This window comes from Puma concolor, chromosome A1, assembly GCF_028749965.1.
Source record: "Puma concolor isolate L17-30 chromosome A1, mPumCon1.1.hap2, whole genome shotgun sequence".
Lineage (NCBI taxonomy): Eukaryota > Metazoa > Chordata > Mammalia > Carnivora > Felidae > Puma > Puma concolor.
The window spans coordinates 107770611-107791369 of NC_141667.1; the positions used below are offsets into that span (position 1 = coordinate 107770611).

Sequence of the window (20759 nt, forward strand, 5' to 3'; positions counted from 1 at the left end):
TAATTCCCTTGCCCTTGGGGATGTGTCAAGTAAGAAATTGCTGCGGCTGAGGTCAGAGAGGCTTTTTCCTGCTTTCTCCTCTAGGGTTTTGATGGTTTCCTGTCTCACATTTAGGTCCTTTATCCATTTTGAGTTTGTTTTTGTGAATGGTGTAAGAAAGTGGTCTAGTTTCAAAAGTCTGCTAGAACTGATACATGAATTCAGCAAAGTTGCAGGACACAAAATCAAGGTACAGAAATCAGTTGCATTCTTATACACTAATAATGAAGCAACAGAAAGACAAATAAAGAAACTGATCCCATTCACAATTGCACCAAGAAGCATAAAATACCTAGGAATAAACCTAACCAAAGATGTACAAGATCTGTATGCTGAAAACTATAGAAAGCTTATGAAGGAAATTGAAGAAGATATAAAGAAATGGAAAAACATTCCGTGCTCACGGATTGGAAGAATAAATATTGTTAAAATGGCAATACTACCCAAAGCTATCTACACATTCAACGCAATCCCAATCAAAATTGCACCAGCATTCTTCTTGAAGCTAGAACAATCAATCCTAAAATTTGTATGGAACCACAAAAGCCCCCGAATAGCCAAAGTAATTCTGAAGAAGAAGACCAAAGCAGGAGGCATCACAATCCCAGACTTTAGCCTCTACTACAAAGCTGTCATCATCAAGACAGCATGGTATTGGCACAAAAACAGACACATAGACCAATGGAATAGAATAGAAACCCCAGAACTAGACCCACAAAAGTATGGCCAACTCATCTTTGACAAAGCAGGAAAGAATATCCAATGGAAAAAAGACAGTCTCTTTAACAAATGGTGCTGGGAGAACTGGACAGCAACATGCAGAAGAATAAAACTAGACCACTTTCTGTTAAGTTTCTCAAGATCCACATATGAGTGAAAACATATGATATCTGCCTTTCTCTGCCTGGCTTATTTCACTTAGCATAATACCTTCCAGTTCCATCCACGTTGTTGGAAATAGCCAGAATTCATTCTTTTCATTGCCAAGTAGTATTCCCTTATATATATAAACCACATCTCCTTTATCCACTTGTCAGGTGATGGACATTTAGGCTCTTTCCATAATTTGACTATTGTTGAAAGTGCTGCTATAAACATTGGGGTACATGTGCCCCTATGCATCAGCATTCCTGGATCCTTTGGGTAGATTCCTAGCAGTGCTATTGCTGGGTCATAGGGTAGTTCCATTTTTAATTTTTTGAGGAACTTCCATACTGTTTTCCAGAGCAGCCGCACCACTTTGCATTTCCACCAACGGTGCAAGAGGGTTCCCGTTTCTCCACATCCTCGCCAGCATCTATGGTCTCCTGATTTGTTCACTTTAGTCACTCTGACCAGTGCGAGATGGTATCTCAGTGTGGTTTTGATTTGTTTTTCCCTGATGAGGAGTGATGTTGAGCATCTTTTCATGTGTCTGTTGGCCATCTGGAACTTTTATTTATTTATTTTTTAACATTTATTCATTTTTGAGAGACAGAGAAAGATAGAACATGAGTGGGGGAAGGGCAGAGAGAGAGGGAGACAGTATCTAAAGCAGGTTCCAGGCTCTGAGCTGTCAGCACAGAGCCTGATGCAGGGCTCGAACTCACAAACCGAGAGATCATGACCTGAGCCAAAGCTGGACGCTTAACCTACTGAGCCACCCAGGTGCCCCTTCTGTCCTTTTAAATGTTGTTTTCTGATACGTTTCTATCTGACTATTGTGAAGCAGGCATTCTCAGGCAGCTGCCTATGTTCCCAGACAGGAGGGCCACACAAAGGCCTGCTTGCTTACTACTACTTCAACTTACCACCACAGGAGCCCCTGCTTTGGTATGAGTCACAGCACAATGAGGACACTGGGAGTGGGAAGTGTCATCCTGAACGAAGACACATTTAACTGGGGCCAGTTTAGCTTGATTCGGCATACATTCACCGAGCTCTCACTTACACTAGGTACCAGGGAAACAAAGATGAATATCCTGCAAGTGCTTTAAGTAATATGAAAGAAAAAAGATACATTAGCAGACAATGTCAGGATCACGTAGTGAGTGAAGACAGAGTTAAGCACTCAGGAAGCACAAGAGTGGTGTCTGGCTAATGGAGAAACTAAGGCAAGGTAGTTGATGCTTTGTTTCTAGGCTTTTAAAGCCTCACAAAGCTACAAGTTTCAGTAGTTCTGATTATGACCAATAACTAGACTTACGTATTTCAAAATCAAGAAGGGATGGTGTAGGTTAAGACACTTATCATTACCATGCTGAATTTTGGACTTAGTTTTTTCCTTCCCTGCCACTCTCCCTTTTTTCTTCTCTTTTCTTTGTTTCTCTTTTCTTTTCTTTTTTCTTTTCTTTTCCTCTTTTCTTCCATTCCTTCCTTTCTTTCTTTTTTGCCATGGTTTTAAGGCATGTTTCCTGTATTTTAATTTGGCATGAGGCTTCCATGGCTGGTGGAATACAAAAATGTATAATGCTTCAAAGCATTATTTTACACTTTAAAATTAAAACTTTTCACTAGGTGGCTAAGATTAATCAGCCTTACAAAAGCCCAGGGCTCTGAAAGATTAGTATAAACAATATTAAAATAGATAACTGTATTTCTCAATTCAGCTTGCATAATTGAGACTCTTATTTCACTAAAGAGTCCCTCTTCTGTGCTTATTACTCAGTAGTCCACTGGAATAAAATGTTATATGCCTGGACTGTTTCAACATAGAGACAGTGCACATTTTTCTCACCAATATGGCTTGAAAGAGGGTCTATGAAACCTTTGCTGGCTTTAGCCAACAACTAAGAAACCTTTGTCAGGATGGGGAAACACCAAGATCTGTGGCCTTGACTGCTGGCTTTTGATACCTGGACATTTTTAACTGAAAGGAATAAGGAAATGTTTGTTTTAATTTCTTATTCCTTTTTTTTTTTCCTGGTAGAATTAAGGATAAATTTAACATGTTAAATTTGCATGTAATAATTTTTATATAACAAAGGGGTAAAATTACATATACATGTTATAAAGACAAATGAAATCTACCCTTTAACTTATGAAAAAGAATATTAACAACACTGCTATACTTTCCTATGCAACAGGTAACCATTCTCTTGAATTTTATGTTACACATTTTTTTTTTTTTTCAATTTTACCAGTATGTATACATTTGGTTTGCTTCTTTTTGAGCTTGGTAAAATGATACTGAGTTGTAGGTAGTGTTCTGGGACTTTTTTCTTTCACTGTTACTCATATTCAGCCATGCTGTTGCATGTTGGTGTAGTTTATTTACTTTACTGCTATAAAATATTCCAATGTAAATAAACTAAAATTCATTGATCCACTTTCCTGCTAATGGAAATCTAAGTTGTTTCAGTGTTTTGCTATTATAGATAATGTTGTTATGCACCAGTGTCCAATTTCACCTGTGTACAAATGCTAAAGTATTTCTAGATAAATGGGGAGGTAGGAGACAGTGAGGATACGCTGAGTTTTGGAGAATGTGAGATCCTACTTCATAATATTAAGTTTTTCTCCAAATTAGTTATTACTCTAATTTTTTAATTAATTTACACCTTTACCAGTAGTGAACAAACATTCCCATTGATTCACATTCACAGATTGTTGGCACTGTTAGACTTCTTAGATTTTGCAAATCTAGTGAATGAAATGGTATCCTATTGGGATCTTCATCTGCATTTCCACAATTACTGACGAGGTTGAACATCTTTTCATGTTTAATTGACATTTATGTTTCTTCTGAAATATCTTTTCATGTCCTTTGCCCATTTTTCTTTTGGGATTTGTTGTTGTTGTAGCTCTTTATATATCTCAGGTACTAATGCTTTGCTAGTTTCCTGTTTTATAAATTTCTTAATTTAGTATTTGGGTATTTCAGTATTTTTTAGTTTTAGTGTCTTTTCACATTATTAATAGAAGTTCTTTATTTTTTCTAAGCCTCAAAGTTATAAATGGGCATTTGTTTTTATTTATTTTATTTTTTATTACTTTTTTTAATGTTTATTTATTTTTGAGAGAGAGACAGAGCATGAGTGGGGAAGGGGCAGAGAGAGAGAGGGAGACACAGAATCTGAAGCAGGCTCCAGGCTCCAAGCCATCAGCACAGAGCATGACGTGGGGCTTAAACTCACAGACCACAAGATCATGATCTTAGCCGAAGCCAGAGGCTTAACCAACCTAGCCACCTAGGCTCCCGTATTTTTTTTTTTTTAAGTTTACTTATTTTTGAGAGAGAGAGAGTGTGTGTGTGAGCAGGGGAAAGGCAGAGAGAGAGGGAGACTTAGAATCCGAATGAATAGAATGCTTAACTGACTGAGCCATCCAGGAACTCCAGAACTTCTTTATTTTAATGCAATCATGTTTATCCGTCTTATGCTTTAGTTAGGACTTTGGGGTCTTGTTTCACAAATACTTCTCTGCTCAGGTATCATAAAGACATATTCCTATATAATTTTCGAAAAGCTGTTTCTCAGTTTGCTTGTGAGGAGAAGAACCAATTTTTTCTTTCCCACATTTGAAAACCCCTGTCCTAGCACCAATTCCTAAAGGCCTAGCTTTCAGATTGGTCACCAACTGTTTCTAGCTTTAGTTTATGATCAATGACTAAATATTTACCTCTGTGGCTCTTGAGAAGTTACCATTTCTGAACTTCAGTATCTCCATTTATAAAAAAGGGATGCCACACAAGCTTGGTAGGAAAGTTAAATTAGATAACTATACTGCTGTGTAAATGTGAAGTACTAATCACACATAAGAAAGAGGCAGGAAGACTATGGCACACTGGTTAGTCTCAGGCTCAATTATAATTTCATCCATCTAGAGTCAACACAGGACTTATTTTGGAGGTTTTGAAACATGACTGCAAATAAGTTGATACTCCTTAGACTGAGATGTCGTGTCCCCTGAATTCGGGCAGATCGCAGTGACTGGTCAATCAGTACAGTATGGCAGAAGTGATGCTAGGTGACTTCTGAGGTCAGAAAATGTAACGGCGGCTTCTGTGGAGTTTGTGGAAACACCATTCTTGGAGTCCTGAGTCTCCATGAAACAAGTCCTACTACCCTGATGCTGCCATGCTATGAGGAGGCCCAAATTAGGCCACATGAAGAGACAACATGTAGGTGCCCAGACATGACACCAAGAGAGAGATGTCTGGTTAGCCTCCACATGCTTCAGCTCCAACCACCACTTCCTTTTTCCATGTAAGACCCCAAGCCAGAGCTACCCAACTGATTGATTCCTTTCTGAATTCCTGATCCACAGAAACCATGACAGAAAAAAAAAAAAATGACTGCTGCTATTTTTAGGCAGTAAGTTTTGAAGTAATAGATTATACATCAATAGATAACTGGAAGGCTTACTGAACGCAGATTTTGCACAAAGAACTGAGAAAAGTAATTTCATATATTTTTTAAAGATTTTATTTTTTAAGTAATCTCTATGCCCAATGTGGGGCTTGCACTCAGAACCCTGACATCAAGAGTTGCATGCTCCACTGACTGAGCCAGCCAGGTGCCCCTAATTTCTTATTTCTATTTATTAATCCTACGTGAAGAACAACACGAGAGCTAAAATAACATTTGATATCAAACTAAAAATATATTTGATTATTGTCTACATTGGTGGTATCTTGAAATCTCAGTATTACTCACAGTACCCTCATTTTAGTAGGTTATGCCTGAAATTGCTGATTTCATATACTTTTAAGAACCTATTATCCAACTTAATGAAGGCTTTATGTGTCACATCATGGTTGCCCTATTTTACTTACAACATTATATTGAAAAGTAAATAGATATATCTACCTTTGTCTTTTAGGTATGAATGGGATGAAATTTACCATTTGTTAAAGTGTCCAGTACTAGCAGAAAACTCATATTGATACTTTTAGATTTTAAAAAATACTGCCTATATACCGAGTAATATATAGAATTGTCAAATGGCTATATTGTATACCTGAAAGAAATTTAAAACTATATCTTAACTATATTAGAATTAAAATAAAATAGAGGCACCTGGTGGCTCAGTTCGTTGAGCGTCCACCTTGATTTCAGCTCAGGTCGTGATTGATCCCAGGGTGGTGGGATTCAGTCCTACGTCAAGCTCCATGCTGAGCATTGAGCCTGCTTGGGATTTTCTCTCTCTCTCTGTCATCTCCCTCTACCCCTTTCCAACAGTCATCCTGTCTCTATCAAAAAAATAAAATACAATAAAAAAAATACTGCCTAAATAAACACAACTATTTGTCAATGAAGGTATTTAAAGGTAACTAAATTCACCAGATAAGCTCCACTACATAAAAAAAAAAAAAAAATTGTTGGGGCGCCTGGGTGGCGCAGTCGGTTAAGCGTCCGACTTCAGCCAGGTCACGATCTTGCGGTCCGTGAGTTCGAGCCCCGCGTCGGGCTCTGGGCTGATGGCTCAGAGCCTGGAGCCTGTTTCCGATTCTGTGTCTCCCTCTCTCTCTGCCCCTCCCCCGTTCATGCTCTGTCTCTCTCTGTCCCAAAAATAAATAAACGTTGAAAAAAAAATTAAAAAAAAAAAAATTGTTATTTGTTTATTATTCTGATCTAGCCTTAACAGATACAGTAAAAGCTCCTACCAATGGTCACAGAACGAATGACATGCATGGGAATAATTACTCTCTTGGAAAAAAGGAAAAATTATGGAAATGACTCTGAAACCACTGTAAATTATTACAATAAAACCAGCCCAAACAAATGAACTAATATGATGAATGCACTGTTGTCTATCTGGTATAGTATTTTAGTATACTATCCCGGCAGCAGTTTGTTTCCAAATTTACTGGGATCAGATTCCAATAAAAGTGTAACAAAGAAATATAAAGTGACACACCTTCCATATCTTGAGAACATTCATAAATATCAGAGAAAAACATTAAACACGATATATAACATTAAGATTGCAATACCTTCTTGAGGCTAGAAAATTCCAAATGAAAACTTCGAAGTCAGAATGAAAACAGAGTTAACAAAAGAAAATGAGATATTCTGGAAAAAGTTTTAAAATATATACCTAATACAGAGCTAGAAAGGAATTAGATTGGGGGGGGGGGATGAAATAAAATAAAGGAGACTGTAAGGGCCATGATTTGAATCACACAGAGTAATAACTGAGGTCAAAAAAAAGAGAACAATGTAACTAATAAAGAATAATCATGAAGTTATTAAAGTTTATGTTATTTTTATAGTGCTAAGGGTGAACAGTTATGGGGGCACTTGGGTGGCTCAGTTGGTTAAGCATCTGACTCTTGATTTTAGTTCAGGTCATGATCTCATGGTTAGTGAGTTTGACCCCATATTGGGGTCTGCACTCACAGTGAGGAGCCTGATTGGGATGCTCTCTCTCCCTCTCTCTGCCCCTGTCCTCCTCTCTCTTTCAAAATTAATAAACTTAAAAAAAAAAGATGAACAGTTATGAACAATATAGATGAATATAAATTACAGGGTAAAAAGTGCCTATCTGACATGAGAGAATAGCACATATATCTTAAATGTCTAAAGTCTTGATTACATATTCTTTAGTAAGTTAAAATGTGAAATAAAACTGCTTTCTTATTTCAACTCTTACCATAATTTGCTAAAAGGAACAAAATGTTTGAGATTTAAAAAAAATTTTTTTAAATGTTTATTGTTTTTGAGAGAGACAGAGAGCAAGCAGGGAAGGGGCAGAGAGAGAAGGAGACACAGAATCGGAAGCAGGCTCCAGGCTCTGAGCTGTCAGCACAGAGCCTGATGTGGAACTCGAACTCACAGACCGTGAGATCATGACCTGAGCTGTAGTCGGCCACCCAACGGACTGAGCCACCCAGGTGCCCCCAAAATGTTTGAGATTTGAATAAAGAAACATGCAAAATTAAACAAAAATGTCTAGGATTATAAACAGTGGCTGTTTCCCAAACAAATTGCTGAGTGTCATGAAAATAAAAATTCAAAGCAAAGACATGATGAAAATGCTAGGAAGCAAATCAACATTGGTGATGAAAATATCAAAAGCACTCAAGGCAGGGGCGCCTGGGTGGCTCAGTCAGTTAAGCGTCTGACTTCGGCCCAGGTCATGATCTCGTGGTCCGTGAGTTCGAGCCCCGCGTCGGGCTCTGTGCTGACTGCTCAGAGCCTGGAGCCTGTTTCCGATTCTGTGTCTCCCTCTCTCTCTGCCCCTCCCCTGTTCATGCTCTGTCTCTCTCTGTCTCAAAAATAAATAAACGTTAAAAAAAATTAAAAATAAAAAAAAGCACTCAAGGCAGACCCACCTAAAACATTCATTATCTGTAATTTCTGTGAGTCTTGAAAAATGTAAGGATGACAGAGAGGAATGACTTTGGCATGCAGCATCAACAGTATGTCATTAATATCATGGCCAAAACCACATGATATTTACAGATAAACAATTCTATTCCATTTAGTTGATCTGATCTAATATAAACCTTGAAACATTTAGAAAATTCAAAGAGTAACCATTATGTTCATGACAACAATCCTTAGATTTATAGATGTACACTTTTTCACACTTGGTCTTTAGTATTAAGTGAATGTAATTAGCAACTCAACATTAACCTATGTAGTATAACGATAAATACTATGCTGTACCCATTGCTATAATAGAAACAAAATCTAGAAATTTTCAAATACCTTTTTTTAAAGTTTATTTGTTTATTTTGAGAGAAAGAGAGAATACAAGCAGGGGAGGAACAGAGAGAGAGAGAGAAGGAGGGAGAAGGAGAGGGAGAGGGAGAGGGAGGGAGAGGGAGAGGGAGAGGGAGAGGGAGAGGGAGAGGGAGAGGGAGAGGGAGAGGGAGAGGGAGAGGGAGAGGGAGAGAGGGAGAGAGGGAGAGAGGGAGAGAGGGAGAGAGGGAGAGAGGGAGAGAGGGAGAGAGGGAGAGAGAGAGAGAAAGAGAGAGGGAGAGAAAGAGAGAGGGAGAGAAAGAGAGAAAGAGAGAGGGAGAGAAAGAGAGAAAGAGAGAGAGAGAGAGAGAGAGAGAGAGAGAGAGAGAGAGAGAATTCCAAGCAAGTTCCACACTGTCAGCGCAGAGCCTGATGTGGGGCTTGGACTCACGAACTTGAAATCATGAAATCATGACCTGAGATGAAATCAAAAGTCTGATGCTTAACCTACTGGGCCGTCCAAGTGCCCTCAAATACTTTATATTGTTGGTCAAAGATTTTTACTTTTTTAGTACAGATTTTGTTTTTCTTTTAAAAGGGTTTATAACATCATTTACCTGTAAATGAACAATTCTCAGAAATATATCTTCTCTCATGCTCATCTCGATATCAAAACGAGAAAGTCTTTTGTCTGCTTCTGTACTTGCTGCCCGCACTTCTTTGTCAGAGGAGACATGCTGGGGAAAGTCTAACATGGTTCGTTCCACTGTCAATAGAGGACAAAATCATAAGGATTCATCTAATCAGCATTAAGAAAAATACCTCCTACCTAGATGAATGATTATCCTAATATAAGGTTTTCATTTTATACCTTCTGTAAAGTTTTGTAAGGCTATCAGGAAACAGCATCTAATGCAGGACTTGGCTGTTTCAGGGGCATTATTAGGAACAATAAGGGTATAAACTGAGCACTTATCAATGTTTAGGGTGTAACTTATTAACTGGGAATGCTGAAAGATAAAGACATAGTTCTCATACTAACACATTTTATAATCTGGTGTGTGGGAGGAGGGAATAGTACATGAAAAGATAAAGAATACAGGATAGAGCAGCTTAGTTGCCACAAGAATGGGATAGTAACTCGAACACAGCAATATTAGGACGGGAGCACTATGTAATACCTATGATGAAGGCTGGACCTTAGGGCGGGCAGGGCAAGAGGAAGACCTCAGGAGAGGACTGGAAAAGTAGAGACTACAAGCATGGGGACTGGCAGAGACAGAGGATGTTTTAGAAAAAAGCAGACTTACTTACTTAGTTACTTACTTACTTATTTATTTAAATATAATTTATTGTCAAATTGGTTTCCATACAACACTCAGTGCTCATCCCAACAAGTGCCCTCCTCCCTACACATCACTCACTTTCCCCTCTCCCCCACCCCCATCTACACTAGTTTGTTCTCAGTATCCAGTGTCTCTTATAGTTTGCCTCCCTCCCTCTCTGTAACTTTTTTTTCCCCTTCCCCTCCCCCATAGTCTTCTGTTAAGTTTCTCAAGATCCATATATATGAGTGAAAACATATGATATCTGCCTTTCTCTGCCTGGCTTATTTCACTTAGCATAATAGCCTCTAGTTCCATCCATGTTGCTGCAAATGGCCAGAATTCATTCTTTTCATTGCCAAGTAGTATTCCCTTATATATATAAACCACATCTCCTTTATCCACTCATCAGGTGATGGACATTTAGGCTCTTTCCATAATTTGGCTATTGTTGAAAGTGCTGCTATAAACATTGGGGTACATGTGCCCCTATGCATCAGCATTCCTGTATCCTTTGGGTAGATTCGTAGCAGTGGTATTGCTGGGTCATAGGGTAGTTCTACTTTTAATTTTTTGAGGAACCTCCACACTGTTTTCCAGAGAAAAGCAGACCAATTTAGTTGGGGTGGGGGAAGTTTATTTAAAATAGAAATTCCTAACCTTCACTACAGATTCTTTAGAGAATCTAGTCAAAGTTATGGACCCTCCCCGAAATGCAAACGTTCATACAAGCATAAAAGTTCCATACAATTTTAGAAGATTCCCAGAAATCTCAGTGGACACATCCAGTGAACAGTTGCATATTGGGACTATTCCTATTAAATGATGGTGGTAACGAACTGCTCTAATTTTCACATATTAAAATTCTTTCTTGGGTTTTTAATACATTTGTATTGTGACTTTCATCGGGCAAAAATCTGATGTCAGTGAAATGACCCCAACTACAGAAAAAATGAGTATGGTTTATTTTTTTTGTTTGTTTTTATTTATTTAAAAAAAATTTTTAATGTTTATTTAATTTTGAGAGAGAGAGAGAGAGAGAGAGAGAGAGAGAGAGAATGAGGAGGGGAGGGGCACAGAGAGGGAGGCGTAGAATCGGAAGCAGGCTCCAGGCTCTGAGGTGTTAGTACAGAACCTGATACAGGGCTCAAATTCACGAACCATGAGATTATGACTTGAGCTGAAGTTGTATGCTTAACCACTGAGCCACCCAGGCATCTCTTTATTTATTTTTGACAGAGAGACAGAGAGAGGAGGGAGGGGAAAGTCAGAGAGAGAGAGAGAGAGACAGAGAGAGAGAGAGACAGAGACAGAGAGAGAGAGAGAGAGAGAGAGAGAGAGAGAGAATCCCAAGCAGGCTCCGTGCTGACAGTGAGGATCTTGACATGGGGCTCTAACCCATGAACAATGAGATCGTGACCTGAGCCAAAATCAAAAGTTGCACGCTTAACCGACTGAGCCAGCTAGGCAACACAAAATGAGTACGGTTTATAGGAACGGTGTGGCTATACGGTTACAATGAATACACTTTTATTAGCTTTAGTACTTTGAAGGTATTGTAAACAGGTAAAACTTCCACATATGATATATGGTAGACAGTAGAGCTATCCTTTCCATACCAAGAAACTATCCAGTTAAACAAGCTACCTCGCTCATATCAGTCCTCTTAAAACAGTGCTATAAAGCTGTAAAAAGAAAAATCACCTCAAATATCTGCATAAATTCATAACATGTGGTTTAAAAAGTCTAATTAAATAATTATTCTTTAAGGATTTGATTTAATATACACTTTTATGTTCCTTGATTAAAGAATGGAACAGAATTAAAGTTTCATAGATGTAGCACCTGTTTAAGTGATAGAGTTAACTATATAGGTATAATTTCTATTTACTTTTTAAAATTAAGTCAAGGAGATATTAAGAAAAAATCAAATTGCTCAAGAACTAAAATGAGCAGAACAAAATGCAGGAGCCTAAAACTGGAAACATATTCTTAAACAAACAATAATACTAAAAACCATTTCCTTCCTTACTTTGCCACAAAGACCTAAACCAGACTTATGCTCTTACTGCCAAACTATAAACAATATTGGACACTAGTCAAATGAGGTTTTAACAGTTACTGCAGGAGGCAGAATGAGCTCTGAGAACAAATATAGATAAGATAAAGTTGGTCTTTAAAAATCTCCTAAACTCAAAAATTTTTAGGATTAACTTACAGAGGTAAATTTATGAGAGAGCAAGGACTTCTGAAAACTAAAAGTATATTTAAAAGATGCATTCCTGGGGGATGCCTGGGTGGCTCAGTCGGTTAAACGTCTGACTTCGACTCAGGTCATAATCTCACGGTTTCTGAGTTTGAGCCCCGTGTTGGGCTCTGTGCTGACAGCTCAGAGCCTGGAGTCTGCTTTGTATTCTGCGTCTCCCTCTCTCTCTCCCCCTCCCTCACTTATGCTCTCTCTCTGTCTCAAAAATAATAAATAAACATTAAAAAAAATAAAAGATGTATTATTGAAAAAGCAGCAGACTTTAAGATAATTTTTAAAAAGATTTTGTTTTTTTTTCCCACTGATTTTTATATTTGTAAATGCATAATTCACCAGGCTGGCACACCATGTTGGCCATATGTGACTGAAGAAGAAATGAGTCTCTGAACCAAGGACAAACCACATATAGCAAGGGAGACACACAAAATATTGCCTTCTGGGAAAACTCTGCCAAATGCGAACCAACTCCATCCCTTTGAGTTTGACTAACGAGACCCACCAGGTCTTTTTTATTTAGTAAACTCAAGACTTTTATCCAGATTTAGTGGCCATTAATGAGAGTAAAGCAGCTGGTGGGAAGAGGCAGAAACTGAAACAGAAGAGGTAAGAGAGTCCCTATTAAGGTGGGGCACAGGGTAGGGAATTCTTGGTGTTGAGGGGTTGGTGAGGGTTAAGAGATGACTAGGTCACTAGGGCTGTACAGGATTCTGGACAACCTTCCAAATTCCAGAATACATACAAATGTTTATGATATTCCGATAACTTACGTTCTTACAAAACCTGGATAGCTAAGGTTGTTTAGCCATAACTATATCACAGAATATGTCTAACCCTTAGGGGCAATTGGAGTGAATCCCCATTCCTTTAACTCAAAGGGCCTAATACTTATATTATAGAAATAATGTATCTTAAGTATAGGAAATATGCAAAATAGAGAAAGGCATAGAGAGTAAATTTTAAAAAATCAAGCATAAATCCGATACCTAAGAAATTAGCTACTAGTAAAATTTTCTTCTGGTTTTCGTCTCTGTATTTTTTTTCTATGTTAAGAAATGCTGTTCCTCAACATGATTATGGCTACATAGTGTTGCAGAGCCTGAGCATACCATTACGTGGGCCTTCTATATGCTGGATGGCACCCAGGAGTTGTTTCCAAGGTTCTGCTACGACAGAGTACCTGTTTATACATAAATTTGTACATAATTTTTCCTGTATCTGATAATTTATTTAGATTAAATGCTTAGGTGTGGAACTGCTGGGCTAGGGTATGAACTTCTTAAGAGTTTTGATATATTATGTCAAAATACTCTCCAGAAAGCAGATGTAATGAGATGGTACATTTTGTAGCACCACTGCCAACATAATAAAACATTCTAATTTTATTTAATTGAATTCTAAGCAATTAATCATTATGGAAAAATCAATGTCTTGTAAAACTGGAAAATGATTGCCAACACAGAAAGCATAAAATGGTTTATGATGCCTACAAAATGAAATATCGATGGGCATCTGCATGCTACTCACCTATATACTTCACTTCAACATCTGCCAGTGCCTGCAAACAGTTCTCGTAAGTTACTTCCTCAATGTCAAGCATTCCAATAGCATCGTACACCTGTTTGGTCTGCACAATGAGCTCCTCAGTTCTTGTTTTAATTTGCTCTGGTGAAAGATCCCATCTTAAGACATTTCTGCCAGCTACAGTATAGGAAGACATTGCCTGAAGAGAAGACATCACTTCTCTTCCTAAAGTCATTCTGAATAAAATCCTGGCACCACCAACTCTGAAAAGAAACAGAAAAAGAATAAAAATTAGACATCTGTTGGTCCAAAGCCAATACACAAATGTATACTGTCTAATTATATTAAAAAGAACTTTTTAATAAAATTGAGCAAGTCTCTTTCAGGTGAACACGTAAGCACAAAATTAAATGCATTTGTTTTTTTTTTCCCTTGAATGTAGATTTAATGAAATTAGTACTTACCAAACACTGAATTGGTCATGTAATTAAGTCATGGTGAGAAATGAAATTAGGTGTCAAAGACATAATAACTGTCCTTTATAAATTAAGCCAGTAATCTTTCTTATATAAATGTTTTCCTGGTGCTGGGGCGTCTGGCTGGCTCAGTCAAAAGACCATGTAACTCTTGATCCTGTGGTTCTATGTTCAAGCCCCACGTTGGATGTAGAGATTACTTAAAAAAACAAAATCTTAAAAAAAATAAAAATTAGGGACACCTGGGTGACTCAGTTGGTTAAGTGTGCTTCAGCTCAGGTCATGATCTCGTTGTTTGTGGGTTTGAGCCCTACATCGGGCTCTGTGCTGACATCTCGGAGCCTGGAGCCTGCTTCGGATTCTGTGTATCCCTTTCTCTGCCCCTCGCCCACTCTCTCTCTTTCTCTGTCAAAAATGAATAAATGTTAAAAAATTTTTAATTAAGAAAAAATTAAAATTAAAATAAAAAAAGTTATTTCCTGTGTCAACATCTATCTACAGTGTTTCAAAACGTTTTTATAATGAACAGCATGTAAAAAAATGTTTTTTTACCAAAATTTCACACAAACCAACTATGAAAATTTGAATTTAAGGTTTGGGAAATAAACTCTGGTATTGCTATGGCATTATTCTAAAAGACAAAAGAAATTAAGTTAATGATAACAATCCTTTACCTCCCTGAAAACCTCAAACTAATAATTGATGCCATATGTGTGTATATATGTACTATATATCATGCAAAATAATTTTAGAACTTATAAATAAAAATATTATAATTAATGGCTAACATTTGTTGTGTGTTTAGGCACTGTACTAAATGCTTGCCATTTATTCACTTAGTCCTCAAAACAAAACTATGAGGCAGATACTGTAGTTATTCTCATTTTACTAAAGAGGAAACTAAAACACAGGAAAGTTAAGTAACTTGTCCAAAGTCACATAGCTGGTTATATGGTGTGAGCTAGGATTAAAAACCAGACGGAGATAATAGAGATCCAGAACTCACACTCTTAACTGCTACGCTAAACTTCAATCCTATTATCTTACAAGACCCCAAAACAACCCTATGAGGTAGGCAGTGCATTATTCCCTTTTTAATGATGAGGCAGTTGAGGCTCAGAGAGGCTAATGACTTATTTAAGGTCATTCACTTAACAAATACTTATGAGCATATATTGTCTGGTTATTGTGACAGGCATCAAGGATAAACAGGCAAACTTACTAAGATTCTGCTATTATTGTGGAGAGACAAATTGATAAAGGAACTATTATTCTATATTGAGGTGAGTGAGATGACAGGTATAAGCAGAGGGAACTCTGAAAGACCTCAGAAGGAACTTTTCTTGGAAGATTTTACAGAGGCAACAAGGAGCAAGCCAACATCTGGACTACATCCAGAAATTATCTAAATGCCAAAAGCTGTAAGGAGAGAGAAATCTGATAAGGTCAGTAAGGACTACAGAATATGAAGAGCCTTGGGAATCAATAAAGAGTTCAACCTGAAGTCCGTGAGAGAGCCACTGAGGGGTTTTAACCAGGTAAGAGATGAAATAAGGTATACATTTTAGAGAAATTTCCCAAATCAAAGTGAGTTGAAAGGTTTGGGAAAGAGAGATTATACTAGAGGAAAGCTATGCCTGTAACTGGAGCATAATATCATGGTATACTGAATTAGGAAAAGGGGGGAACTGGAGTGACTTAAAAGATATTCAGGAAGTAGAATCAGTATGACTTGGTACTTGGTATAGGGGTGGAGGGTGAGAAAGTCAAGGATGTTGTCCAAGATTCTTGTAATTGGATGTATGGATGGTGGTAACATCATTAAAATAGGCAATGTAGAAAGAGGAGAAGGTTTTTTGGAGAGGGGGAAGAGATATTCAATTTTGGACATGACAAGTTTGAAGTGGTGTGGCACATTTAAATGGAATTCATTAATATGAGATGATAATTGGAGTTAGAGGAATGGTTGAACTGGCCCAAGGGAGTTTGCAGATTAAGAACAGAACTGAGCCCTAACTCTAGTTTAATCATGGAGATAAAGGAAAACCAAACCAGAATGGATTTAGGAAGCTGTGAAAAGTAAGCAGAAAAAAAGGGAGGGAGGGGTACCTGGCTGGCTGGGTTGGTAGAGCATTCAACTCTCGATCTCAAGGTCAAGTGTTTAAGCCCCACCCTGGGCGTGGAGCCTACTTAAAAAAAAAAAAAAAAAAAAAAAAAAAAAAAAAAAAAAAAAAAAAAGAGGGAGTAAATAACTACCAAATGTACAAATCTCAAGAAAGATGGAAGAGTCTGTTAAATTTAGCAACAGGAATGTCATTGATGATTCTGGCAAGAGTAGTGTCAGCGGGATGGTGGGGTGGAGGTCAGACTACAATGATTGAGGGATAGGAAGAAGGTAAAGAACTGTAGAGTACATCTAAGTGATTCTCTAGAGTTGGATATATTTTACTTTTATTTTTATTTTTTTATTTTTGGGAGAGTGCAAATGGGGGAGTGGCGGAGATAGGGGAACAGAGGTTCCCAAGCAGGCTCAGTGCTGACAGGCTGACTGCAGTGAGCTGGATGTGGGGCTCAAACTCACAAACCAAGAGATCATGACCTGAGCAGAAGTCAAACACTCAACTGACTGAGCCACCCAGGTGCCCCAAGTTGGATGTGTTTTAGATAAGAAAAGAGACTGCAGACTCAGTAAAAACAATAAAACAGGTAAAGTGGGAGTTGTTAGGTTGTAGTAAAAAAGTGTGGGTTTGAATTCAAGAATTCAAAGGTTAAGCAGTCTGATACGATTCAGGACATTTTTCCAGAAGTGGATGGTTGATATAAATGAGTTGAAGAATGCAATCTAGTATTGGATAAATTGTTTATGTGAACACTGGAGTCAGCAGCTTGACAGCTGGGCCTGGGAATAGAAAGGAAGACTGAGCCAGAAACCAAAGTCTTCAAAGAATGGAGAAGACCAACCAGGTATCTGGTGGAGGACATCATGAGCAGGGTATAGAATGATAAAACCAGATTATGAGCCTTGAAGGTGTTTATACAATGGTGAAGAAGTATTGGTCTGGGAGCATAAGTGAGGGCAAGGCAGGAGCTGGCAAACAAAGAAGATGTGGTCTTTCCTCTTTACTTTGTGATATATGGGGTGTGAAAGAGAGGGATATAGAGAAATTATTTTCCCCAGGGTTGAGTGGATTTCAGTAATGGTTACTAGAAGAAAAGACAATCCAGAGAGTATCAAAAGGGGAGGAGTTTGTTGACTACAGGACAAGGGTTCCAGAAATAACAAGGCAGAAGTCTAAGAGTAGAATAGATAGCTAAATATGTGTTCATTGTCCAGCCATTCACTGTCTCCCTCTAAGTCTATGCACATATTTCTTCCTAGTACCCATGCACACCACGACTACCACACCCCCTGCCATGTCCACGATCTGTGAAGGTGGCTGCCCCTACCCTCAAACTCCTGTGAGAGAAACAGGTCTTATTTCCACTGTGTGTGACCAAGCAAGCTTGTGTTCTTGACTGCAGCTGGCATCCACCTTATGTAGAACCTGACTTAGGATGAAATAAACACTGTGAACAGAAGAATAAAGGAAGGAAAGCAAATATTTACTGACATCACCCTTATAACAGTTAATTCTGAAACCTGACCTAGACCTATTTTCCAGTTATATTTAAGCCAGCTTGAATGCAGTTTTATGTTATTTGTTTCATAGAGGATCCAAACTGATAAAGGAATGAAAACTGGTAAAGGAATGAGCACATACATGCAAAAGTATGAAGGTCACAACAAGAAATGATGGATGATTGGAGGCTTTCATATGCTTGGTGGTGGCTGAAATTAACAGGGATGCAAAGTTCAGTGTGTGGAGCTGGCTGAAAATGTCTAAAATAATTATTTCCACAATCTCTTATGGATACACAGAATTGAAGCCTTGAGGAGCAGTGAGACATCACCACTACTGACTGGGTTTCTGAGGAAGTTCTAGTATAAGTGAAGAGGTTGGCCATGGGATTACTGACATAATGACCAGCAAGTGGACTGATGACTGAAACACAAGACTTTGGCAGCTAATCACCTGTTCTTTTCACATCTCTTCTGAGTACAAACCAATTATTACAGACAACTTTTCATTACTGTTAAACACCTTTAAGAGAAAATTACCTCAAACATTTACTGATAAGATGAACCTCCACTGGTTTTCCTTTATTTCCTAACATTTACCTCAAGGTTGAGTGTTTGGTTACAGCATACCTGATTTTAACTCAGTGAAACTGGTGAAGGTATCAGAACCTCCACCCTGGCTGAACAGATACACCCATAATCACCCTTTTACAGTTTCTGTTGCAATTCATGAAAAACTACCACTTTCTTGAAGTGATACTATTCCCCAAATACAGGGAGGGTAAAAAGAAAGGAAGAAAATTTAGAAACCATAGTTTCATGTGCCAAAAGAACACATTAAATTTTGTGTCATACTTTCTTCTTACCTTCTGGGATTTTATCTTAATTTCTTTCAGGATTTACAATTCTTATTACCAAAGAAAAGGAGACTGAAGGATTCCCTCCTATTTCTAACTAAAACATTTTGATCTCGGGGCACCTGGGTGGCTCAGTTAAGTGTCCGACTCTTGATATCAGCTCAGTTCATGATCCCATGGTTTTTGAGATTGAGTCCCGCATCAGGTTCTGTGCTGACAGTGCAGAGTCTGTTTAGGATTCTCTCTCTTCCTCTCTCTCTCCCCCTCCCCTGCTTGTGCACGCATCCGCTCTCACAATAAATATTTTCAAAAAGAATGAAAACTGCCTTTTTAAAAAAAATTAAAATATTTTGATCTACTGGGAATTTTTCTATCTGCATTCTCTCTGCTTTTCCTCTTATATCATCATTTTGCGGAGTATCTTTATTCCCCTTTGTTATGACTTCAAGCTCATTCAATGCTTCAGGTGCTGGAACATTTATCTTTTCTCCCCCTTCAGTGCTTCTGCAGCCCTGGAGAAGTGCACCTGTGTGGAGAAACCAGTGCACCTGCAATCACTCCAGCAAATATGATTATACCCTTGGGAATGGATTTTTCTAGTCACTTTTTGCAACCAAGAAGTACAAAAGTTGAAAACAGGCAATACTATGTGATTCTGTCTTCTCTACAGGAGTTAATACATGCAATTATTTGAAAATGAGAATCTAGATTAAATTTGAGATTTCTACTGTCTAATTAAACACCAGTTTTTTTCTTTCCCTAAACTTCCAGGCTCTATTATTTCTGTCCCAGCCACACCTTCTTCATTGTTTCTTTTCTCTTTAAAACACTTTCAACACAAAACTCTGAAACTTCTAAGAAATAATACAGAATAATATAACAGCATTGACAGGAAAGCATATTTGTTAGGTTTAATGTTTCCTGTGTCCAGCAAACAAATGCAGTACTCAGGCAAAAAAAAATAAAGTGGTGTGGATTTTGACATAGATCACCAGACTGCAGAGCTGCATTTGGAAAAATGAGCATGCCGCAATTATACTGAGTTAATTACTGTCTTAAAACTTTTGCAAAACATTTTATAGAATATACTTTCAGAAATTTTCTGACCTACTGGCATAAAGGCCTCCATTTCCTCCTATGAAGTCTTCTTTGACCATTCAAATTCATCCAAATCTGAGCTTCTATCACCTTTTACCTATGCCATTCATTTTAGGTATTTAAATTACTGTCATCCACCTGTTCAGTTGGTTTGACTCATACTCTAAATGAGACGAGGGCTTTCTCAAGCACAATAACCATTGTGTCTTCTTTTGTCAAAATCCTCAACTCTAACACACTGCACACTGCTGAGCACATAGTAGACGCTGTGTACTTGAAGTGAGATGGGATTGATATGGCTAAAATACTACAGCAACAGCATCGTACATCAACATCACAAATAAATATCCATGCAGGGAAATGTGTTTTATTAGAGCCAAGACTTGAGAGAAGACCATTATGCAAAATATCCTAACTTCTTTTCCCTACAATTTACATTTTATACATTCTTTCTGGTGGTTGCATAGCAGTTCCTGAAACTTGTCCCAATTCTTCAAAATACTTGGCAAATATTCCTAGTATTTACTTTAGAACTAATCTTTCTTTACAAGCTGCTGTTGAGGACTTCAATGCTCCCAGACTGGAATTATCTTTTCTTTATTTACTTTGAGAGAGAGAGAGAGAGAGAGAGAGAGGGAGAGAGAGAGGGAGAGAGGGAGGGAGGGAGGGAGGGAGAGAGCGAGCAAGCACAAGCTGGGGAGGGCAGAAAGAGATGAAGAGAGAGAGAATCCCAAGCAGGCCTGATGTGGAACCTGAACTCAGAAACCACGAGATCATGACTTGAGTTGAAACCAAGAGTCGGACACTTAATCAACTGAGCCACTGCGGCTTTTGATCTCAACTCAGACCTCACCTTCTCCAGGAAGTCTTTTTGATTACCTCCAGCTGTTTTACTTTTTTTAATGTTTATTTTTTTTAAATGTTTATTTTTGAGAGAGAGGAAGAGTGA

At 38.1% G+C, this 20759-nt stretch overlaps 1 protein-coding gene across 1 annotated transcript in view; it reads right to left on the reverse strand.

Moving 5' to 3' along the window:
- The window catches only part of NLN (neurolysin), a 102893-nt gene that overhangs the window by 47703 nt on the left and 34431 nt on the right, over positions 1-20759 (reverse strand). Inside the window, exons 2-3 of the mRNA XM_086699872.1 lie at positions 13764-14023; positions 9266-9414 (exon numbers count right to left, since the gene is read on the reverse strand). Of these exons, the coding sequence (XP_086555998.1) occupies positions 9266-9414; positions 13764-14023 (409 nt within the window). The remainder of the gene's footprint in view (positions 1-9265; positions 9415-13763; positions 14024-20759) is intronic.